The sequence below is a fragment of the Gnatocerus cornutus genome, chromosome 4 (assembly GCF_029298725.1).
Source record: "Gnatocerus cornutus isolate USDA-ARS CGAHR chromosome 4, icGnaCorn1.1, whole genome shotgun sequence".
Taxonomy (NCBI): domain Eukaryota; kingdom Metazoa; phylum Arthropoda; class Insecta; order Coleoptera; family Tenebrionidae; genus Gnatocerus; species Gnatocerus cornutus.
Window position 1 is genome coordinate 5,979,012 of NC_142236.1, and position 26,444 is coordinate 6,005,455.

The window sequence follows — 26,444 nt, forward strand, 5'->3', positions numbered from 1 at the left end:
AATTATAAAAAAAATACTTTGAAAGAAACCAAAATTTTTAAGAAAATTACAAAATATTTTGACGACTAAATTTTTAATGAGACAATAATCTTAAAATCTGCAGAAGATTTGCTAATTTTATTATTATTTAATTATCTATTAAAATACCAAAAAGTAATTAAACATTTTGTTTTTTAAAGAACTAAAGTTTTCGAAAATTTAAAAAAAATGGAATAATCTCTGAAATTAGTTATATTTGAACTACATTAGAAGTTTGAATTTATGGCGGTTGCTGCCTTCAATTTCTTTATTTAAATTTTCGTATATCAATCACATATTTTGAGACTAATTTTCGAGATTTTTGAATTTTTTAAAAGTCAGAAAAAACCTTGATTTTTTAGGCACCAAAATTTTTGAAAATTAGAGAAATTTACTTATACGTAATTTGGGTATTAGATAGACTTAAAGTTTGAATCTTACGGTTTTATCTTATTAAGTTAACAATTTGAACAAACAAAATAAATTTTAGATCACTTTATTAAACAAAACCATTTTTTTTTCAAATTTTTGACAATATATGTTCGTAATGTGTTATGTTTCTGTTATTTACGAAATAATAACCTTCAAATTTTAGACAGTTATGAGTTTACTAAGCTTGCTAAACTACAAAATTATTTTAACAACAAGACGACCGATTTTAGAAATGTTTACTTTCTTAAAAACCAAATTTTTTGAAAAATTAAAAAATACTATTTATAAATAGCTTACTTGTAATAACATTATTATGAAATATGAGGAGTTATAAAATATGTGATTAAACATGCAAAGATAATTAAATATGAATTTGTTTGAGAAAATCAAAATTTTTAAAAACTCAAACATTTTTATAAAGTGGTAATTTATGAATGTTATAGTCTTGAAACCCTCAAAAGACACAGGTTTCATCTATTTTATTATGTTTGTTACAAGTTCCACATTTTTTTTATGTTACAAATTATCATTTTACGAAAAAATTAAAATTTTGAAAAGTTTACCAATGAATTTGAACTAAGTAATTATTTTCTGAATTAAAAGTTTATTTACTTGATTACGGCTAAATCGCGAGAAAACAGCACAAGTTTGGTCCAAATCTGCAAGATTCGTTGAGAAATTCGCTAATTTTGATGCTAAAGATGATTTCTCTTACATTCTGGACGTTTTCTGGGCAGAGTTGAGCTCGAAATCTAGAAAACTATCAGTTTTTATCAAGAGTCAACGGCCACATTGCGAGAAATCAGCAGAAATCTGCAAAATTCGTTGAGAAACCGCAAAAAAAATTTAAAAATATCTCCGTAAATCAGTCAGTTATCCTCTAAAACCTCAAAATTTACAAAGGCAATTACTCTTCAAGATTTCCAATTTTTTGAAAAATTGAAAATTGTATTCGTAAATTGGTTGTTTGTTGAATTAAAAATATTAATTTTGAGTAGATAACTGTCAATAACATTTTTCGCTTATTAAGTTCTGACATTTTTGAATCAACAATAATTTGACATTTAAAATAAATGTATACATATAATAATTGAATAATGAATAATGTATTATATAATAATTATTTATTATTAAAAATAAATGTATATATGTATTATATATAATATATATGTATGTAGACACGATTGTTAAAATTGCAAAATTATGGCAAGGATAACATAGATTTAATATATGTATTTTAATTTGGAAAAAATTTGAAAAAAAGTTTTTAAACATTTAAAAATTGTAATTCTTAGGACATTTTCACAATTCCGGCTGTTGTTGCCTTTACCCTTCTATTTTTTAGCTTAAAAATTGTAAATTAATTAAAAATCCAAAAAAAATCTGTATGTACCTTGTAATTTTACAAAAAACAAAATTTTTAATTTTTTTTTAAAAAGTTTATTTTATTACTTTGCAGTTTATAATCTTAAAACGTGTTTAACACGATTGCTAAAATGACTGAATTATTAAAAAAATAGAATAGATTTTAAAAATTGTAATTAAAAAAATCTTAATTTTAAAAAGTTTAAAAATAATCAATCGGTAATTTTTTGGATCTTTTAGTTTACAACCTTTAATTTTGCGGAGCTTGTCTTATATGTTTGTCGAAACGCCTATTAAGATGTATTTTAGAAAATGTATTTAAAAAGAAAAAAGTCAATTATAAAGAGACATATGTAAGAATGCTTCTATTGATGAGTCACTCAGTATACATACAAACCCTTTGATATCTGAAAATATGTGCAAATTTGGTAAAATTCCTAATTGCATAGACATAATTTTCCAACACTCTGTATATATGATGTCGATGGTCGTACCTGCGATAATGTCGTAGCGAATGGGTGCATCAATAGCCACATCCTGATCAAAGGCGTGGATTGCCGGATCAAAGGTCAAAAGCTTATGGATGCGCTCGCCCTGAAAGAGGACATTGTGCGGTTAGTACGATAAGTACTGTTTTTTCAAACAGTTGTAACGTTCAACCATATGGATATTCCTGACCTTCCGCGGTATGTTTCATTAGTCAACACCTCAATGCAATCGTTCGAGATTTATAGAGTCAGGTGTAAGAACAAGTCCGTAATTGTAACACTTGGCGAAATAAATTACGGTTCGGCGTTTCCGGTACTGCTAGGCTAAATTCAATCAATGTAATTACAACAGAATGCGCGAGTGATAGAAGGTCGAGGGTCGATCGGCTTAACTGAGTACTTGAAATGCAAGTACCATGGGCTGAATTAACGAGACCGTTCATCACTTTCACGGGTTTTGGGTGGTACCGCAACCGGTACTTTCATCTGTTATTATGGAAATCAAATTAAAACAAATATTGCAAATTAATAGTGAAAGTGTAGAGTCGGTGCTGACTTTGGAAAATTTTGACGCAGCTATAACACATGGTACTACACGACGAAGAAAATTTTCTGAACGGAAATTGTTTCTTTAATGAGCGGCAAATAATTACAGCAATGAGCTAGATATCGACTACGATTAATGGAAAACAGATAATTGCTGCTTTGAAATATTGGCACTCTAATGGAGCGTATATTATGTATTGTCACGTTATTAATAATTGTCGGAACTACTTTAATTGTTTGGCTTATAGAAAACCGTGGAGTTTTACCAGTAGATTCGGTATAACTGTATTATCATATAGCACGAAATAATTGGGCGTATCTCAATAAAATTTTATTTTATTCGTTTTACAGGTACTACCGCTTTCCTAATAAATTTTTTATGGCCGTGTAATTGTCTAGCGACTTTTTTGATGACGTATTTACGAGCCTAACAGGAATATTTCAAGTTTATTGTGCTTGCTTTTTTCAATATCATATCAGGGTTAGTCGGCGGAGGGGTCAACCGTTAGAATTTTTTTTTATATTTTCTCTAATTTTCTTAGATGTTTTTATTGAATTCTTCATAGTCTTTTTCAGATTCTCTAAGATTTACGTTGCAGTTTTTAGGTTTTTTAACTTCCCAAATGCTAAAAATTTCAGCACCGGAACAATATTTTTGAACTAATCCATTTTAAATTATTAAAGAGAAAACAGATATCAAATATTTCAGTTTTTACAATTTTGTGTTTGTAGGGTTATTTAGATTTTAGGTCTTCAAAATTTTAATTTCTCGGGTTTTTAAAACTAAAAGTTCTCAGTTGGGATTCTGAAATCCTGACATTTGTATATTTTTTATTCTGAAACTTTGAGTTAAAATGCTGGGGATTTGAAATTGAAATTATTGATAATTCTGGATTCTAAATTTCTAAAGATGTTCTAAATAACGAAAGTACTTAGATTCCTAGCTTTTGAGTTAGAGATTCTGATATTAAAAATTTCAGGTTTTGTTGTTATTCTATGACTCTAAGTATGAGACTTAAAATATCTGAAATTATGGTAATTTTGCATTAATGTTATAACGTATTTAAGTTTTACGTTTCGATTGATACTGTGAAATTTGAAGTTTTGGTTTAGTGCTCAAATTCACATACCGTCAAAGAACAAAGAACCGTCAGAGTCTTTAGATATTTAGATACTATAGATCCTTCAGATCCTTCAGGTCCTTCAGATTTTTCAGATTCTTCAGATTCTTCAGATCCTTTATATCTTTCAGATCTTTCAGATCTTTCAGGTCATTTATTCAGATCCTTCAGATCCTTTATTCAGACCCTTCATTCTGATCTTTCAGACCTTCAATAAGATCCTTTGTATCCTTAAATCTTTCAGATACTTCATTTAGATTCTTCACACCCTTTAGATCCTTCAAATTCTTTAGATCCTTTAAATTCTTCAGAAATTCCAGAGATTGTTCAGATCTTTTAGATCGTTTTGATTCTTCAGATTTGCCAGACACTTTATATCCTTTAAATATTTCAGATTCTACAGATTCCTGAAATCCTCGCGATGCTTGAAGTCCTTAAGAGCATCCAAAGATTTTTCTGATCTTCCAAATTTTTCAGTTCGTTCCTTAAAATCTTTTACATTCCTCAGTTTTGTTTTTAAAACGGTCAGAATTCATTAGATATCTTGGACTTTGCAAAATTTTTCTGAGATTCGTGAGATATCTCTGATTTCTCAAATTGTTTAGATCTCTGAGATCATCTTGGTGCTTCAGATCCTTAAGATCTTCAAGATCCTTAAGATCTCTGAGATCTTTGATATCCTTTAGATTGTCAAAATCGTTGAAATCTTCGAAATTCTTTTTGAAGAAAGATCCCTGAACTATTTCAGTTTCTTCAGATCTTTCAGATTCCTAAAATCTGCTTTTTTTATTTTGTCAGATTGGACTATTCTATCCGTCAGATTCTTTGTATAGTTCTTCTTTTTACTTGTTATAAATTCTTTAAATAATTTTCTTTCGGTTTATTAAATTTATGCTATTTTCTTTTGGTATTCTTAAAATTTTTTGGATTTTAAATTTTTAGACTTTTTTAAACACTTTCGAATTCAAAGTTTTTTGATATGTTATATTTTTGCTGTTTAGATTTACCACATTTTTTAGTTTGCGCGAATTTCTCTGAAACCCTTTCAGGTGTCTTTGATTTTTATTGGGTTACTTCAGAGTTTTCAATTGAGAAGTGTTGATAGTTTTCTTACTTTTTGTGTATTTTTTTTAATTGTTTGGATCTCTGAGATCCTGCAAGCTATTCACATCTTTCAAAGCTTTCTGAGATTGTTCAGATCTTTTTTAGATTCTTTTGATTTTTCAGATTCGTCAGATACTGCATATCTTTCTAATCATGCAGATTCTACAAATCTCTGAAATTTCCGAGATGCTTTCAAATTTTTCAGCTCCTTCAGAGCTTTCACATCCCTAAGATCTGTTTCTTTAGATTGTCAGAATTCAATAGATATTATGGACTCTTCAAATTCTTTTAAAGGTCCCTGAGATACCCCAAGATCTTGAGATTCTTCATATTCTTCAGATCGTCAAAATCCCCGAAATCTCCGAGATTTCTTTTAAAGAAAGATTCTTCAGACTTTAGCTCCATCAGATCCTTTTGATTTCTGAGATCTGTTTTTTTTTTAATTGTCAGATTGTTAGGATATTTTGGACTTTTCAAATTATTATTTTCTGTATCCGACAGATTCTTTGTATAGACCTCCTTTTTAATTGCAACAAATTCTTTAACATAGATTATTCTCTTTCATTTTAATAAATTTTAGCTGTTTGACCATTTTGTATTGTTTGTGCCCTTTTAAATTTAAAAACGTTAATGATTTTCTTCTTAATTTTGGTATTTTTAATTTTTTTGAGTTTTTAGACACTGCATGATATTTAAAAATAGAAAACAAAAGTAAGTTGGCAAAACCCTTTGGATTTTTTTTCAGATTTTTTGAGTTTTTTAGACACTCGAATTTAATGGAAGGTTTTAAATATCTTATATGTTCATAGTGTCTCAGAACTCGTGACCCAGAGAAAACGGGCTTATGAAGGCAACAATTCTGAACTAAAATTTCTAAACAAAAATTTTTGCTGAAAAAATAATCGAGTTAAGACGAAAGAACGGTACCCAATTCCGGGGCTGAACAAAATTTGAAAATCAGTAACCATGGACACATACCATCATCCATTGGGCAAGTGAACATTAGACTCTCGTAGCCTAGGAAATTGGGATGGACTTTTACTCCACCTCTAGAAAAAGCTTTCGGGATTGGTTAATAATTTTTTATCCTTTCTCGAATACTATTAAAGTTAAGCAATTTTAGTTTTGAAATTTATCATCTGGGACAACTGTATTTTTTCACATTTTTAATAAATTGCTTAAAATTCTCTGAAATCTTTTTGGATTTTTTTTATTTTTATTGGATTACTTACTTTAGTTTTTAGATACTGAAAATTTTTTTTTGTTTTTTTTTTTAATTACTTTGAATTTGTTTGGATTTTTTTGATGATTTTTGGATGATTTTATCATTTAGTTTCAATTTCAAAAAATAGAAGAATTCTAAACATTGGAAAAAAATAAGCTGCAAAAATTTGTGAAATTTTTCGGATCTTTTAAATTATTTTGAATGTTTTTTTTTTAATTTATTAAATTTTAATGTAAATTTTAATTTTTTGGATTTTATTCAATTTTTTGTAATTTCTTTTTGGCTCTTTTGAATCTTTAAGAGTTACATATGGGTTTTGTTGAATTACGTTGCATTTTTGTCTTTTTTTATTTGATTTTTTGAGATATCTTTTGTGTTATTTTCAATTTGCGTGAATCTTAGCTTTTAAAAAACGAAAAAGAACGCAGAAAATCTACTGAATTCAAAGTAAGTATAAGAATCTACACGTATAATTAAACAATCTAAAGACTTTTAGTACTTTTTGTTTAATTTTATTAAAATACAAATATTCAAATAAATCAGAGTGAAGCTTTTTACAATCTGAAGCATCAAATTTAAATTAGGTTGTCAAAAATCTTCAAAATTTAAAGAATGCACAAAAGAAATTCGATGTATGTGAAGACAAATAAAAATAAAACAAAAAATTACCAGAAAAATGCAATTAAAAAACATAAATTTAAGAATCAATAATTTGAAGGATTGGCAACTTTACGCTCTATCTAGAATCAGGGCTACCAACATGTTCGAAATTCCAAAGCCGCCTTCGACACTTAACTCGATGAATTACGTATAAATTAAAGCTAATAAAATAACTTTCAGAGGTCATGCTCGTGATTATAAAACAGAATGTAAGTATGTAAACTCGCTCAAATTTAATATTGAAATAAGCCAATTACGCATATTTTCCAATAATAACGAAATTAAAAATGAATTTACTTCCACATTCTAACAACAGCCCACGAATTCCATTAATCAAATTACCGCACGCTACTTCAGAAGTGCAATTATAATGGACTATAGGTCAAGCTTCCGACAACAATATGAGAAAAATAGCAATTAATTTAAAATTATGCTCGGCCTAACAGTACCTTTCAGACCATTTTTTAGAAACATGAGAGCGCTCGGCGTAATTACCATTGTCTTAAAACTTATCTCGGATTTTTAAAAACATCACGCGATAATTTTGCATTAATATTAATATCTATAGTCGGATTTTTGTAACTTTAGATTAGCTCCACCCACTTTGAACCACTAGAGGTCTACACTAATTTTTTCTGCAGCGAATTCGACTATAAAAAATCTCGCCGTTTTACCTTAACAGGATAAAATTCGTTGATCTTCGTCCGGTACACTCCTTTGGTGAATTTGGGAGTGAGATCGTCATTATCGCTCACAGAAATTCTCACCGTTGTGTTGGTGCTCCTTGGCGGTAAACCACGATCCTGAAAAAGTGATTGTCTATTATTTGATTACACTTTTTATTGAAAATTGTTAGAAAGCGTGATACAATCGTCTCCGAATCTCTTATCTAAGTTTAACTGTATTAATAACTTTAATTGTTCAGATTTTTCCACTTTCATAAAATTTATAATTACCGCTACTTACTTTCGTCTGAAGTGTTAGTTTACTATTTAAATGAAATTACGTAAGATTAATTGCATGCGGTTAATTAAAATATGATTTTTTTACAATGACGTGCGAGTGTACTTTCTAGACTTGTGCTAACCGTTCCGGAAGAAAAATTTTTATTGGAGAAGATTTGGGTTAAGTCGCGTCTTCAGAGTGAGTGTCAATAGTAAACATGCTTATTGAAAATTTTGTTTGTTTATTTGTCTTTTTTGCACAAAAACCAACGATAAAACTAGATGTTTTTCAAGAAAAATGAAGAGAGAATCTAAAAAATTGAAGACAATTTCGAAAAAATTCTAAAGAGAATCAAAAAAAGTTTTGAAGATGTCTAGAAAATATGAAGAAACTGTAATTAGATTAGATGTAATTACAATTTTTTTAAGAGAATTGCTGCACATTTACAGAATGTTTAAAAAAGTTTAAAAAAAATTTGAAAATTTGAAGAAAACATGAATGAAGACAATTTTGAGAATTTAAAGAAAATTTAGATAATTTAAAAATTGAAATAAAATATGTAGAAAAAGAAGTCTTCAGGACATCCAAACAATCTAAACAAAATCTAGAAAAGCCAAGAAATTACAAAAAATCTAGACTCTAAGAGAATTTAGAAAACTTAAACAGAACTGAGAAAGAGTCGAGAGATTCTAAATAGGATCCAAGAATAATCAGAAAATTTAGAGAATGTAAGAAACAATCCCATAGACTTGGAAAAGAAGCTTCACTAGAGAATCTAAATAGAATTTTAAGAAAATCTAAAGAAAATTCATATAAACTGAGAAATTGTGTACAAAATTAGAACAAAATATAATCTAGAAAATTTAAACAGACAACAGAAATTCAGAGTACGGTAGTGTTGTTAGTATAATCTCCGATTATGTTTAAATATTGGGTATAAAAATCTAATCATGTAATTGTAGACGTAGGGGAGAGGGGGGCATAGTGGGGTACCGGGGCATAGCGGGGTAACACTCCTGCTGCTCAAATCAAACGCTGTGAAAAAAGTCGAATAGCGTGTTTTGATTGGTTGTTAGTTGACAGTTAACCACATGTGTTTTATAAAACAAAATGTTAAAACCTATATGTTTTATAAAACAAAATGTGAAATTCAGTGTTTTCGTTAAAAAATTCGCGAAGTTAGGGAGCAAGTTTTTTTCAAATTTAGTCATACAAATGTTGTGGCTAATTATGATGAACCTGCTCATTTATGTGCAATTGGCATTGATGCCTAAGTAATTTTAAAATGTTACTTTTTCTAAGTAGGTACACAGTAATTCAAAAATTTAATTTCCCCATAGGGTACCCCACTTTACCCCTATGTGCGGGGCAAAGCGGGGCAAATCCCATTTTTTAAAATAATGCTTACAAGTCGTAAGTTTTTTATGGTAATCAAAAAAAGTTCAACAAAAATCATCCGCAATACATTAGTCTATGATATTTAGTAAAAAAAAATTGTTAATTTCTATTATTTTAACATGCGTGGCTAATTGAATGTTAAGTACCCCACTATGCCCCCCTCTCCCCTACATCATACGTGCTATTACTAATTCGCGACCTGAAAACTATAAGATTCTAATTAACATTTGGATTAAACTGATCAGTGTTTACGTTATCAGTGATATCTCTTCAATTTATTAAGTCTTTATTTAAAAAAAAAAGACAAGATCAATTAAGATCGTTTTGGGTTGTTAAAGTATTAATTTTATACTTGATAGAAAATGTTTAAAAAAAATCGCAAAACAAACAATTTAATTTATCACAAAAAATCACTTAGAACCTTATAATTCTCACGTCTCGAAATGTTAAATAAAATGGAACAGCGGGCAACTCAATCTGAAAAGTAAAAGTCTCTCACGCGAAAGCCAAAAGTCTGAAAGGGACAAAACTATATTTTTGAAAGAACAGGTTGAAAAAACTAGAAAAGAACGGTCTAGGAAGAGTTATGACCCAAAGTTCGGTACGTTTTGCTCACTTCATCACTGCGAGACAGAGAATTCAAAATTCAGTATAATAGTAAAGAAGAAGCACAAAAAATACGAATTCTTTTGAAGAATCTAAGGAGGATCTAAGAAAAATCTGAAAATAATTTAGGAATGAGAAGGTCTAGAAAGTCCAAAGATAAACTAGAAAATTCGAACAGCCCCGAAAAGATTTCTAGAGAATCTAAGCAAAATAGAATTGATAGAAAATTAAAATAAATCAGAAAACTTAATCTTATAGAAATCTAAAGAAAAAAAAGAAAATCCCAAAAAAAATATGCCATAAAGGAATGTACAAAAATTCAAAGAGAATATATAAAATTCAAATGAAACCGAAAGAATCTAAACAAAATTTTGAGAAAACAGATAGTAGAAAAAAAATAAAATTTAAGGAAACTACATAGATAGAATTTAAGTTAGTCTTAAAGGAATAACAGGAGTGCCTAGAAAAATTGAACAGATCGAAGAAATAGTCTAGACATTTTAAGGGAAATACAGGAGGTCCCAGAACTCGTGACCCAGAGAAAAAAGGCTTATAAAGGCAACAATTCTGAACCAAAATTTCAAAACAAAATTTTTTAGCTCAATAAATAATTTTTAAGACGAAAAAACGGTAGCCAATCCCGAAGCTAAACAGAGTTTGAAAATTGTTAACTATGGACCCATACTATCATCCATTGGTCAGATGAACATTAGACTCTCGTTGCCTAAGATATTTTACTCCATCTCTAAAATAAACTTCTAGGATTGGGTGTCAATTTTTTATCCTTTCTCTAATTCCATCAATTTTTGTTTTTAAATTTACCCCCTCTATTGCTGTCGGCACCTTCCCTTGCTCTATGGGTCATGAGTTCTTGGACACCCTGTATAAAGGAAATCTAGAAAATCTAAGAAAAATCTAAAGAGAACTACTGGTACGAAACTTTAAGAAAAAAATTCGAGTAGATCTTTAGGCTCTAAAAATCTCTAAAAACAACACAAAAATTTTACGGAAAATCTAAAAAAGATACATAGATTAAAAAGAATCTAGAAAAGCCAAGAGTTTAGAGAGAATTTTGAAGAATAGTAAAATGAACTAGATAGCGTATAAAAAATCTAAAAAGGATGTAGAAAACTCAAATTGAATCAAAAAAGAAGATTTAAGGAGAATTTGAAGAGAATTTAGAAGATACAGAAATAATAAAAACGAAATAAGAACCAAGAGAGACTCTGTAAAGAATCTAAATAAAATTTAGAAACGTTAAAAAAAAATATAAGCAGTATTTTGTCAAAGTGGAAGAAAATGGGACCTGGCAAGGAACTGTCGGACTAAACAAAATGTTAAATGAGACCTAATGAAAGTTATATAATTACTTAACAAAATAATTGTGCTTTAATTAATATAATTAAAGAACGGGTGACAAAAGTTTGTTTTACTCAAACTAAACATGCATAAAATAAGAGTAATTAAAGAAAATTATTTGTCTAGAAAGACAATTAACCGTCTTACAAATTTCGAAATTACAATTAAGAAACCCCCCCTTTACATGTATAAAACCATTTATTAATAAAAATTAACTTGACCAGATAAGAATCTAAGATTAAGTAGAAAAAAAGTCAATTTAATTAGCCCCGAAAGATCAACACAAAAGAAAAGAAGCCAAATTGATACAAATTACATAAGTTGGACTAATTGATCACACATGTAAGCTGCAATAAGTGTGACTAAATTAAAAAGCCGGGAGTCAAATCTTTAATTATTTTTTCACTTAACTATTAATGGTTTTGCTCAAATAGCAAGGTCTATAAAAAGTAAATAATTTGGACTAAATTGCGCAAATTAGAATAAAAAGTCTAAAATGAGCTAATTGTAATAATAGTAAATTAGGATAAATCAATACTAATTGAAGGAATTCTTGGACAAAAATTTACTATATTGGACTTGATGTAAGTAAAAAGTATAGATTGAATACTATAATGTGACAAAAGAAAGAATAAATTTGTGTAATTGCTAATTTTTGTACTGGATTAATTGACAAATCTACAAATGTAAGTTTTTGAATCAAATTAAACATTTTTTGGAAAATTGGAAGAAAATTGAACTAAAGTAGACTAAAACGAGACTACAGACTAAATGGACCAATTTCAATTATTATTAACTGTAATTTCACTTAATTAGTACTAAATTTCAGCTAAATGTATGTTACTTAATCCAATTAGGTAAATAGAAATTGGTACACTTGAATTTGCCAAGTTCTGACTAAGTAGATTAGTGACTAAGATTAGTTGAACTAAATAAATTCTAAGTTAGCTAAGCTTTTATTAAGTAGAATTAAGAAATTCAAATCAAAATTATAAAATTTGACTAAAAAACTAGAATTGAATTAATTAGTGATTTAATCAATTTGACTAAACCGATTAGTAAAGTTTGAACCCCGAACAGTGGTGTTACAACTTTCTTCCTGACAAACAAGCAAAATTAATCACTCCGCAGCAGACTGCTATAAACCTAATCCATCACGCAGTGCTACCAACACACTTCTCATTGTCAGTGAACCAGAAAATTACTGTAAAACTTTCTCAACATTCTAACTTACCGACGCTGAGATGGTGAGCATAAACTCCCGATCCCCGGAGTCAAAATCCAGAGCCCTCTTAAGAATGAGGAAGGCCTGATGGCTGCTATCCAGAGCAAATTTTCCCCGCTCATTGCCCGAGATGATGGCATACTGAACATCGGAGTTGGGCGTGTTGGGTTTGTCGCGGTCCAAAGCTCGGATTCCTCGGAAAATTGTAAGACCTGAAACAATTTCAAGCCGTTATAACATGCAAATGAGCAATGATAAGTCATAAAATTTTGATTTTGTAACTGACGGTAACCATCGTTTATATCCTGATTGCAGTCATAAATTTAAGTAACATTAAATTGTTTAAATAAATACTTGCAGATAGGAGTAACAATGTTAGACTTTCTAGGAAAACGTTAAGTGTTTAGATCAACTCATCTGTATAAAAATAGGTAGATTTAAATGTTTCCGGTTACCGGGTGAAATTTAATTGCAATCTTGAGCGTAATCTGAAATTATAATTCGCGGACGGTGACGCTGGAAGTCATGCAAATGATTTGTTTGTATCGGAAAGTAAAAATCGTCAAAAACATGCTAATTAATTGGTTTATCTTTCTCACTTAATTGGAGTACAGTTTAATGCAAAATACTATTGCCATATTTGGCTACTGTACTTAGGAACCCACTAGTCATAGTAATGAATCTGAATTATGAATAAAATTATCGCATATCTTCATAAAACTGCCATCCTTCACTTTAACTGGCGCATTCTAGAGACAAGGCAATAAACCAATGAGTTGTAAATCAAACTTATTCTATTTATTAGTTATTATTTCAGATTATTATTATTTTAATCAGTACAGAATTAATTAATTATTAATTAAGTCAAAGGATTCTAAAAGGTCAAACTAGTTATAATTCCGAAATTATTTAAATCAATCTAAATAGGTATGTAAAAAATATGTAAAAAGTTCGAAAAAATTGGATGAATCGGTCTAGGTAATTAAATTAGGAACAACTAAATTAGGTTAAGAAATACTCCTAAATACACTTACATGCAAAAGTCTTGCGCCCCCTATGTAACAATAAAACTATGACAAAAACACAATTTTAGACAAATTTTCTACTGGAGCAGCGGAAAGTCATTTTTAAAGTGAAATTTTCTTCTAATTCTGAACTTGAAGCCTGTTTTGCTTCATCAGGTCAGAACTCAAGATAATAAGCAATGAAATGAGCTTCTCATCGAACTACAGAAGTCGCCGGAAGAGTTAGTGTTTGCCAAGATATTTGAGAAAATCTCAAGAAAATTACGAAAAACATAATAACGTCATAATAAAGGTTGAGATCACTGCTTTCTAGCGCAGTGTTAAACACATTATTATCTTTTACAAAAATTACGTTTTGTTAACTGTCAAATTGTGTAAACATTGTAATTAGAATGCTCAGAAAATTTAAGTTTTTTGATAAATCTTGCGTTTTTAAATTATTTTACTGGCCAGTATGGAAGATTTATAAATAAAAATTATTAGTAGCTGTTTCTTATAATTTAATTTTGAAGACGTTATCGTATCAATCTAGATAATTTTTTCGCCTCAGATGAAAATGTTTGTAAAATTAATGCATATCTTTATCGGTTATCAAGACCATATTTTTCGGAAAAAAAGTTCAAATGAAGAAGTAAAAAATAGATTTTCATTGATATTCATCTTCTAATTTTGTGTTAACTTTTCAACAAATTGGTGTGTATTTAATAGTTGCCCATTGTGTTTCCGAAAAAATTCTTTTCAAAAATTTACACTCTATTATTTTTTTGGTTTATAAGCAAACTGTACTGTTCTATATGCGTTAGCATTAGTCTAGAAATTACGATGTTGTAAGCAATAGCATTGGTATTTTAATGAAATCGCCATCGAGTTATCTGAAAAATGACATAATAAAAATTATAAAAAACTAAATTTGTTTGGAACATGAGATCAATTTTTCAAAAATATCATAAGAAGTACTAACCCTAGCAATGAGTTTTATTTGTCGTTCAAAAGCTTATTTAATTAGCTTTCTAAAACACTATCGAACAATTCCATAACTTAATAAAACTTCACAAAAATCTCAAGAAAATGAATTTCTCACAAAAAAAATCAAAAAAATGTGTTTTCAAGAATATTCCTGAATCCTGACTTGCTGGAGCTAAACGAACTCTAGATTCAAAATAAGGAAATCATTCCACTTTCCACATTTCCAGTATTTTTTTTTACTAAATTTGCTGAATTGTTTTACATGTACTTAATTAAATGAACACAAATTGATTGATTTGAACTAAGTTGGTAGATTTGAATAATTAGGTTAAATAATGTAGGAAGAAATAAACTCAAGGAAAATATATGTTTGTAGAAAAATAAATAAAAAAAGTAGACGGCTTGAATAAAATTACCTATAGAAAAAGTCACTAACTAGGAGTTAACTATATTTGTATGCAAATGAGCCTAATATTTCCACTTAAAGATATTTCTTGTCATTTGACATGATTGCTCTTCTGCCATCATCATCAAATTAGCAATTGTATGGATAAGTTAAGCGTGATCATGCTAATGACTCCTGAATAATGAATAAGATAATTGGATTACTCCATATAAGCCGCGTTTCTAATCGCCACGTGCCGCTTTAGTATATGTATGCAAGTGTGATTTAGATAAGAAATAAAAAATTAGAGGAAAAAAAATCAGAAGAGAGGATGTGTTCGTCGTGTTTGAGCGGCGAGGCGTGGCGAGCTTTTATCGCATTTGTTTTGAGAAACAACGATCAAAATTTATAAGTAAGGATCTAAAGGGTTTGAAGGATTTAAAGGATTTAAGTTATCCCAACCAGCCAAAGTCACAAAACTGAGAAGAAAATTTGATAGTAAACATACAGAATCTAAACTTATTTAATATAGGCAACCTTAAATACGATTTTCTTTATCAATTTGTAGGAGAGAAATTCAATTTCACAGTTCGAAAGTCGACACAATTTAACCTACGTCTTATTCTTTCAATAATTTGACCTGAAATGAAGTCAAAATGTGGTAATACATAATAATAATAGTTAGACGACCGATTTGTTTTATTAATTTTTACGATTTTCTGAAACTTGAGGTTTAGTACAACATACAAATTTTTAAAATTTTAAAATTTTGCGAGCGCGACGTAGATTTAAATTGAATTAAAAATTTTGAAATACATTTTTTACAATTTGAAAATTTTTAGTATTCTCAAGAACAGAATTGACCAAAATGTATCTCGATGTTTCTAAAAGTTGATTCCAGATTAACGTAATTTAAAAAAATTAATTTAATCTTTAATTTCAAGATTGTAAGATGAATTTAATGTTATACAGGCCTTTTAACCTCGTTTGCTTTTATAATGTCAGATGATAATTTCAAATTTTCAAATCATAATTTTCTGATATGTATTTTCGAATTCGATTCTTCGCTTCTAATTCTTTACAGTTCATAGATCTTAAATTTTTTTGACATTCTGATGTTCTTAAATCGTAAGATTCTAAAGGCCGGTTTTTTTAAAATTTCATTAAAATTAAGTTCGTTTTGCTGGTAAAATTGACGATCACTGACATTTGATTGATAGAAAAAGGGTCACATGATGTTAAATAATTATTCAAAATAATAAATTTAATTTAGATTATGGAAACCGGCTCTCAATTTCAAAAATTTTAATTTTCGTGGGTTTTTGTAGAATTTTAAAATTTTGCGATTTGACTGTTTTGCGAGAAATAGATTTTAAAATTGTTATTGGTTAGACTAATCAAAAATTTTAAAATATCAGGAATTTTTAAGTTTTAAGTGGACCCTAACTCTAAAAAGTGTGCATATTTATAACTCAAAATCATTAAACACTCTTTGTGTTGAATAATAAGGCTGGTTATTCCACTAGTGCGGTAATAGGATAGCTTTACAGGCCGTGGCGACTCTTTGCTTCTATCTCCACTTTCCACTTTTTGTGGTCCATCGCAACTAGTTATAACCACATAACACACTTTTCATTTCACAAATTTTTATGATATTTCATTTGTCAAATAAATTTTCCTAATTTGCTGTGGGAACAGAGCTTTTTTCGCATTTAATTTGAGTGCGGTAACAGACTGTTTTTGCCTCGGATGCGTTAATAGCGTCGTTTCCAGACCAATGTCGGAAATAAAAAAAAAAGATTTAATAGGCAAATTAAAAAAATTGCCTAAAAAATCGTTTCATAAAATTTAAAAGCACTTGTCCTTTTCAACACTTATGTTTTAATACACGTTTTATAAACAAACTATGATTAAAATATATTAATATACCTGTTAAACATCTCAAATTGTAAAAAATGCGTTTTCTTAGCCGCGAGAGGTCGTAGATAAAATAGTGTACAACACATGTGAGCTGGAGCATATTGCAATACTTGTCATTCTTCACTCGTACTAGATCGACAAAATCATTAAATGAAGCAGACAGATTTCAGATTATTTTCTTTTATTTCAACATTATATGAACATTTTTGAAAATTGCGATTTTGATGCCGTGCAATTCTTAAATTTCAAAATATTTTTATACATTTTGTTTGACTACAAGTCCGAGATTGTTAGCTCCTAGGTTCCCGTATTTTATAAAGTTTAACATTTTTGGGATTTCTTTGCTAGACTGTAGAATTATTGAAAAAACGGGCCAGATTGGAAAAACCAAAATTTCTTAACTTTTCCACAATAAATTTATTTTTATTAGATAACTAGTGCGTTTGCAATGAAATTTGCGGACATTTCTTAAGATTAGTTTAAACTTTCTTAATTATTTTTTGTAATTACTAAAATTTTGTGATTTTTAAGAAATTTTGAAGGAAATCCAAATTAAAATTTAAAATTTGTGGACGTTACCTACTGCTTCAACAAAAATTTCTGGTTCAGGTTTCAGTTTAATTTTTCCAGTTGGGGATGAAAAATCATCCAACTGTCTGTATCAAATCCGTTGACAAATAATTGACACAAGTACCAACTAACAAATCAGTGCTTTAATGAGTCTTTTAAAGCCCCGAAAAGTGAAAACTAATAAAACAAAACTTACCAACTGGTGTGAGTTCATCCACCGTCACGTGATAAGGTGCACCAATAAAAACGGGCGCATGGTCGTTCACGTCTTCCACATACACCGTAACCGACAAAGAGGATGTAATCTGCATACAAAAGAAACATTAATCTGCATCCTGCAATCATCTCATAAAGAATTTATGCATCTGAGCAGAGAACTTGAGGCTACGTGAGCATTGTACGCGTGCTTGTGGTCAACTCGGACAAGAAGAAATATTGCGGTGTAACGAGATGCCACGACACGAAATCCACTCATGAAAGGGAGAAATGAGAAAAATTCTTCTTGAAATAAGCTTACAGCTATTAAAGACGCATTAAACAGGCAGATGAGCGAAGGTTTTTGCTTCTTATTGGGTCATTAATTTGTTTGACCATTTGTTTCTCGTTTAATTTCTTTATTTCGTCGCCGCGAGTCCAAGCTGCGATTGTGGTTAAAAATTAAAGAATTAACGTTAATTTCTTGCAGTTTTTTCTAACGGTCAAACCAGAGATAATATATTTTCTATGACTTGTTTAGACGAGCGCGAGTTAAATTAATGGACACTATCTCTATTAACGCAGGCGAGATTTATTTAACTGTACAACGAGAATGTAGAAAAATTGCAAACGAGTCATATTTTAGCAGGTTTTGTAAAGTTGAAGACAACAGGTTGGAATAATTGGATTTTTGAGAGGTAAACTGGACCAGATTTGACAATATTTGAATAAACGAGACGGAATTGAACTGGAGCTCGGTTGCAATCTGACGAGCGCGTCAGCTAAAATGTTCCTCGTTGTCCTCATTATTTAATATACTATTTGACTGAAATACTCAAATACTATAAAAAAAAAGTTAGAAAAATCTCAGAATGTCAGAATTTTGGACTCAAGTATCTAAAAAATTAAAAATCTTGAAATCTGTTTCTATGAATCAGCTACGATTTTGTTTTGAGAATTTGGAATTTTTTTTTACTTCCTTCGGTTCAACAATTTTGCTTATTTTAACAAGCCGAAAGTAAGCATTAGAGAGGTCATGGTCAAAGTATTTTCAAAACTAAAAGATTTTTTTAAATTGGTTTTCTTTAAAATTAAAATTTTCCAAATTCTTTCTTGTTTGTTAATAATTTTGTAATTTAAGAAACTAGATGAAAATGACGCCAGTAACTTCCGCAATTTCTAAATTTATACTCCAATAAATACTAATTTGCAAAATTTATTTTTCAAAATATGTTTTTATGAATCAAAAATTTCTATTTTTTTACAATTTAAAAGATTCGTAAGCTTGTTTTTAATGATGATGATGATTTTAATTTAAAAAAATACCCAATTTGTAGAAATATTTTAAAAAGTTTTCAAAATTTTGGTATTCACAATTTTTTCGCTTTTTAAATAATTTTACATTTTGATAAATTTAATTGGGAAATTAAAATAGTTGTCCACAAATAATTGAGATGACTTCAATATTTTTCATATTTTAAGTTTATTTACGCATACCTACTTATTATCAAAAATTTGAAAATTGTCATTCAAAATATTCTTATAAAAAGACTTTTTAAACGTGTAGGGTACAAAAATTTATCTACAATTGGTCTTCATTTCTAATTTGCAAAATAAAAGATAAAATAAACTGTCATTAAATCTCAAAATAAATAAAACTTTATTTGTCGTATCTAATCTAAATAGCAATTTTTTTAATCAAAATATTACCAAAAAAGTCTTCTTTTTGCAAGCCCTTTAATTTTTAACTTACTTTATTGATAAATTTGACTTAATTAGAAAAACTAATCTAAATCCAGAACATCAAATTTTTTTAAAAATCTGTCAGTTTAAGATTTTTTCTAAATTTTAGGAAGCCATCAAAATATTAGGAAGTCAAAATTTCAAAATTTCAATTTAGAATTATACAATTTGGGAACAAAAATGGCGGAAATATTTTCCAATCTTAGAATTGTAAGGTTTCAAAATCTAAGAATCGAAAAAACAGACCAGAAAAAAAATTGAATTTCAAAATCTCAAATAACACAGGTAAAATGCCTTGACCTTATGGCCTTGACATTAAAAACTGGAATAAGTTTATGCGAATTAAATTTATCTGGATTGACTAAATGAAGAACCCGACAAAAATAAGCAAAATTTGAATAAAGTAATTAAAAAATTAATCTAGTAAATCAAATAAAATTTTGTTGTTAAAAATCGAGAAAATACGTAGATATAAGACTAAATTTATCTACAAACTCTGAATAAATTTGACTAAATTAGAGTAACATTAACTGTGAACTTGACTAAATTATTGTAGATGTAATCTACGAGTAATAACATTAAAATGTATAATTTTCACATCAGTCAACGAGGTATGAAAAAAGTATAAAAAGTTGGAATAAACGTAGCCTAAATTTATCCAAATAAAATAAAAGTGGTCAAATAATCAATTTATTCAAATCATCTAAATAATTAAAAATAAATTAAACTTAACTAAACTATCTAAATTAAAATTTAAGATATAAAACAAAATGTAAAAAAGTTCTAATTTGTAATAAAATTAAGGAAATTGACTGAAGTTACGTTAATTAAAATAAAATAATTTATTTTGTATAATTAGAACACTATTCGAATAAATTAAGTTTCAGACAAAAAAAGTAAACGACTATAAAAAGAACTAAATCTAAGTTAACTAAATTTAATTAAATTAGTGTGACTGTATTGAAATAAATTTATGTAAAAATGAACTATTTTAACCGACATAAACTTTGTTTGTCCTGAAACTTTAAACAAAGCATAAAAAACTATTTTATATGTATAGAAATAAAAATAAACTTAAAAAATACAAACAGATTGGTAACCCTGAATGTCAACTTATAACTGACATTTAGGCCTATTTGAGGTTATCTGTACTTCATAAATGATAATTTATGAAATGTCATACAAATGTCAATCTTAGCGGCGCTTTTCTGTTGTTTTATCATTGCTACCAACTTAATGGAAGCAAATCATGGTCGTAAGGTTCTAGATCAAAGTAAACTCAAACTAAAAAGTTTAATTTATAATAAAACAATCAAATGAAATGAAAATTGATTCAATCATTTTCCACACTAAAAACAAATGAATTTTAACCAGCTAGATAAACTATTTTGCATTTAAATGACCAATCAATTCATAAACAAAAAACCAACAAATCTTCCATCGTTTTTTTTACGCATCTCATCATTAATTTCACCTCCGCGGGAAACGAAAATCACATTCTATTAGAACACATTAAGATCCAAAATCTCATTCAACTGTCCATTAAACATCTTAATCCGTGACATTTTTCTGGTACTACTAGTACCGGTCACAACCTTCTCTTATTTTATCCCATAATTATTCACAACGTGTCGTTTTGACAGATTACACGAACCTCTTCGTGTTCATTCCAGCGTGAGTACCACAAATAGTACCAATCGAAATGTACCCATTTTAGCATCTTCAAGGAAGTTCTGATGACACCTAGGAGATTTATGGCTTTGGAGCTCAATAACGAGGAACAGTTAGATGCGTAGGTGCACGATTTATAAGTATCAAAATAGTTCGACAAAATGTGGGAAATCAGTACCATAGTACTGTAATTTTGCTTGTTGGGTCGGAACAATGGGCACTGGTGAAACTAAACGCTTATTGTGTACTGGCACAGTGGTACGATTTTGGAGATGATTCTATCCACTTATGGGAAATTGCGTCGGTACTCATATGGTACTACCAATTTATCCAGAGGCTTTCTAAGGAATTGAGGCATGAATTGCCCTCACGATTGAAATCAGATGTTATTATTACTCGGTACCACTTTGTTAAGGTAGTACCCAAATTAAAATGTTGCAATACAGTTTAGACCACACATCTCCTTCCGTAACGATTTTATTACTTATTAATTCCCAAGAATGCGTTTCGGTACTAAAAGTTTATTACTTTGCTAAATTAAATAGTACCAAGCAATGATTGAATAATCGCGTTTTTTAGAGGTAGTACCTGCAGACCGTCTGCGCTCTAACGGTGTTAAAATTTATTCGCCGGTGGTAATTAATCACAAGTAATTTACTTCACCTAAAAACAAGAGAAGTAGTACTAAAAATGTAGGATAGTGGGCACGAGTACCGGACATGCAAATTATTTCTAATTTCATTCGGTACTGTTAATTACCTTTTTTTTTGGTTTTAGTGTCTACGAAAGTGACACTTGACGTGTTTATGATTTATTTCTAAGATAAATGTCTTCGGTACTACTCTGAATCAAATATTTGTCCTGTTTTAAGTCCTTTCACTATAAATAAATTTAATACATTGATTACTGGATTAATTGCATCATGAGCAAAGTACCCTGAGATTAATTGGAATTTACATAACAAGTAGTACCTACTTACCTAGGTACGATTTTTGCTTTATTTGTTGTTTACGGCGATTTAGAAAGAGCTGGAAGCGATTTCGAGAGCTGATTATTACGCTTCCTTTTTATTTCTTTGAAGGAGAAAAGCAGGTAGTACCTGAATATGACTCATTAATTGTTCTTTTCTTTGCAATGATTTTTAATTGTTTAAACAATTTTATGGAAAAGAGAACGGTCGTACCACAGAATATATTTGATGGTGAAATGTTTTAATTATGGTGGAAGTACCTGAAAAGTTTCTAGGGGCGTTTCCGTTTGAAAATAGGTACTATGTAAAAATAGAGTTTGCAGAAAATTGGTTTTTGACAAAGAAAGAAAGGCCAAAATTGCCTTCTAATATTTTTTTCAGTTTCGTAATTTCCGTGTTAGGAATTCTAAAAATTAAAAAGTACTTGTTTTAAAATTAAAAACAAAAATTCCATAATTCAGAATCTCATATCTTAAAATCCAAAAAGTATCAAAAATTTTAAAAATCAACTTGTTATCTAGATTCTAAGAACGTAATACTATTTAAAATCAAAATTTTGAAATAGAAAATAATTAAATTCAAAAGTTTTTTAAAAATCTACAAATTTAATTATTGTAGAATCTGCGAAGGGGCAAAATCTCAAATTTTAGAATCTCAAATATAATCTCGGAATCTAAAGAAGGCATTGGAAGAAAATTTAATGGAGAATTTGAAAAAAGTCGAAAATAATAAGAAAACCTAATGTAAAAAAAGGTAATCTGAAGAAGAAGTTGATGAGCCCGAAGATCTGAAGTAAAATCTGAAGAATATAAAGAATTCAAAAATTTGAAAAATTTGAAAGAGAATGTAGATAATCTAAAGCAACTTCTGATAGAGAATCTCTAAAGGTTGAAGAACAAGAAAAGAAAATCTTATAGAGAATCTAAGCGAGAATTAGGAAAAAATTAGATCTGAAGCAAAATCTAGAGAATTTGATGAATATGGAAGAACTTGGAGGAGAAATCTGGGAAATCTGGAAAATCTAAAAGAAAAAGGAAATATCTACTGGAAAATCTGTAGAAGAAGTTGATGCATTTTAAAGGTTTGAAGAAAAATCTGCAGATTCTGAAGAATCAGAGGAATCTGTAAAATTTAAATTTAAAACACTAAAGAATGTAAAACAAAATTTAATAAAGAATCTGTAAAATTTGATGATGAATATTAAAGAATCTGTTATGAAGAATTGGAAAATCTGGAAGATCTGAAGCAAATCGGGGAAATTTAAAGAAAACTGAAGAATCTAGAGCCAAATCTAAGGAAAAATGTGCTGAGAAATTTGAAAAATGAGCTAAAAAGGAGAATTTAATGATGAATTTGGAAAATCGTCAAAAACCATGTGAAGGAAAATATAATTAAAAATCTAAATGAGATGCTGAAGAAGAGGTTGATTTATCTTGAAGGTCTGAACAAAATCTGTAGAATCTCAAGAAGAATCTAACATATACGAGGAATTAGAAAAATTTGGAAGCGAATCTACAGAATCTGGAGGAGTTACTAAAGCAAAGTTCGAGAAATTGAAGGAGAAGTTACAAAATGTACACAACCATCGGAAGAATCAAAAGGAGAATCTAGGAGAACCCGGAGGAAAATCTGAAAGAAGAACTGAAAGAGAATCCTATAGAGAATTTGGAAAATCTAAAAAAGATTCTCAAGGGAAAACTTTATCGAAAATCCGAGGGGAATCTAAAGAAAACGTTGATGAATCTTACAGATTTAAAGAAAAATCTATAGACTCTAAAAAATTAGAAAAATTTGGACATTTTGAAACAGGATCTAGAGACTTTAAAGGGAGTATGTAAGCAAAATCTTATGAAGAATCTGCAAAATTTTGTAGAAAATGTAAAGGAGCTGGAAAAGAATGTGAAAAATTCTGTAAATTATGGACGATTTGAAGAAAAATTTGATAAAGAGTGGAGAATTTAGAGCAGAATCTAAAAAAAATCTGACGGAAACTTCGAAGGAGAAACTAATGGAGAATTTGATGAAGAATGTGCAAAATCTTAATGAGAATTTAAAGGAAAGTCTAATGAAAAATTCAAAGAAAAGGAAGTAGTATTTAAATTCGGAAGGACTCAAAAAAAACCTAAAGAATCTGTAGAATCCGAAAAATAAAATGAGAGGGGAATAGAAAAGAAACTCTTATGGAGATTCTGGAGGAACTGAAAGAAAAGTTAAAAAATTGGAAAAAAAAATGGAAGTCCATTTTATTTAAAGAGGAGTCTAAAAAATTTGAAGAATGGAAGCGGGAGAATTTGGAGAATCCAGAAAATAAAAAAGAAGCTAAAGGAAAATTCGAAGGAAAGACTGAATGAAAACCTAAAAGAGAATTTTGGAGAAAATTGGGAAAATCTAAAGAAGGATCTAAATGAAAACTTAAAAGAGAACTTGAAGGAAAATTTATATGAATTGAAAGATCTAAAGGGAAATCTAAAGAATCTGAACAATCTTAACAATCCAAAGCATCTGGAAATTTTGAAGCCAAATGTCAAAAAAACGAAAAAAAAATAAAGCAGAATCTAATGGAGAATCTGAAGAAAAAACTTAATAAAGCCGGAGCAATCTGGAAGACTTGGACTAAAATCCGAAAAATGTGAGTAAAACTCGGAAGAACTTGAAGGAGAAGCTGGAAAATAAATCTAAGGGCAATTTTGAAGCATCTAGAAAAAATTCTAAACGAAAATTGGCGAAACATTCGATGAGTTATCTAAAGGACAACCTGAATAAGAATATAAAGAAAACTGTAAAAGAGCACCTGATACAGAAATTTGAAGATCTAAAGAAAAATCTAAATGAAACTACTGGAAATACGAAGGGGAATCTCAAGCAAAAATTAATGAATTCGGAAAATCAGAAAGGAAATCTGAAAAAACTGTAGAATCTGTCAAAGAATCTAGAAAATCTAAAACAAATTCTATACAGGTGTCCCAGAACTCACACTCCAGAAAGCAAGAGAACATGCCGACAGAAACACAAATGGTAAATTTCCAATCAAAAGACTAAGTTTAATAGTATTCGAGAACTGATAAAAAGTTAACATCCAATCCCGAAAGCTTATTCGAGAAGTGGAGTTTTTCGTTTTATCTCGATTATTTTTTGAGTTAAAAAGTTATACTTTCAAAATTTTGATTTAGGATTGTTGCCTCTATAAGGCCTTTCTCTCTGGGGCGCGAGTTCTGGGACACCTGTAGAATCTAAAAAAGATTCTAAACTAAAATCTGATAAACAGTTCAAAAGAGAGAGTAATAGAGAATTTGACAGACAAGCTAATAAAGAATCTAGAAAATCGGAGGGAAAATCTGAAGAAAAATTTGAAAAAGTTAAATAAACCGGAAAATCTTGAAGATCTGAAGGAAAATCTGGAGAATTTGAATGAGAATCTAGAAAATATGAGTAGAGTCTAGGAATTTAAAGGAAAAGCTAGACAATTCTAACAAGGATTTGGAAAATCAGGAAAATCTGGAAAATCTGATTGAAAATCTAGAGAAGTCGAAGTACCGATAAGCAAATGTACTTAAATGTATCTAAAGACGATCTTCAATAAAATCTAGAAATTCCAAAACACGTCAGAATTATAATTAGAAGATTGACACAATAAAAACAATTTCAGAAATCACTAAAAAAGGCTACCTTTGAATTGTAAGAAATCCGGAATAAAATTAAATTTACGTAAGTAATACAAGAATTCCTAAGAAAATTAATAATATGTCTAGAACCAAAAAAGTGAATATTCCGAAAAATGAAGAAACTAAAATTAAAATCAAGAATTACTACTAGAATTCTAATTCGGATTCATTTGAGAGATGTTTTCACGTTGCTAACTCTAATTTCAACAGTAGTACTCTCCCTCGTTTCCGGTCTACTACACAAGCACGAATTCAATTAACTCGATTTTATTAAATCTCGTAACCCGTGAAGCAACACTTACGATATCCTCTCCGTCATCATGGTCGCAAGAAACTTTAAATTTCAGAACATTCCTCGGATTATCTGAATCTACAAGGTCCTCCAAAGATCTCGCAAGAAGAAGTGAAACCGTTGTCCGATTAACATCGCGATAAGTGAAGAAATGGACATCTTCATCCTGAAACAACTTCATGGTGGTACCGATGGTACTGTTATCTTAACTCACCTTATCGACCGGTTTTAAGCTTAGATTGTTTCGGGGGTACACATCCACCTTCAGGACTTCTTGACCAACGCGAAGATTTTCTGGGACTCGCACGAAACGGAGGTACTCACCAGGAGGATAAAATTGGCATCCTGGAACAAAAAAAGTGATGGATGTTATTAAGGTAGTCGTTTGCGTGCGCGCAATTAAGCTCGACACCGTTCCAGATTCTTTATTGCATTTCTCTTTCGTAGCGTTTCACAAAGAGACAACGAAAGTAGATGAGTTCGGTAGCTTCAGGTAACGCAGCGTTTCTCAACCTGTTGCGGATTTATTTTGGAATTTGAAAAAAGGGTGATT

General features: G+C 29.4%; 1 protein-coding gene across 1 annotated transcript in view; it reads right to left on the minus strand.

Annotated features, from left to right (window-relative positions):
* Cad89D (cadherin 89D) overlaps positions 1-26,444 on the minus strand; it is a 69,394-nt gene that overhangs the window by 11,836 nt on the left and 31,114 nt on the right. The window contains exons 3-8 of the mRNA XM_088035175.1: positions 26,106-26,236; positions 25,902-26,057; positions 17,555-17,663; positions 12,502-12,704; positions 7,634-7,762; positions 2,310-2,409 (exon numbers count right to left, since the gene is read on the minus strand). Of these exons, the coding sequence (XP_087891301.1) occupies positions 2,310-2,409; positions 7,634-7,762; positions 12,502-12,704; positions 17,555-17,663; positions 25,902-26,057; positions 26,106-26,236 (828 nt within the window). The remainder of the gene's footprint in view (positions 1-2,309; positions 2,410-7,633; positions 7,763-12,501; positions 12,705-17,554; positions 17,664-25,901; positions 26,058-26,105; positions 26,237-26,444) is intronic.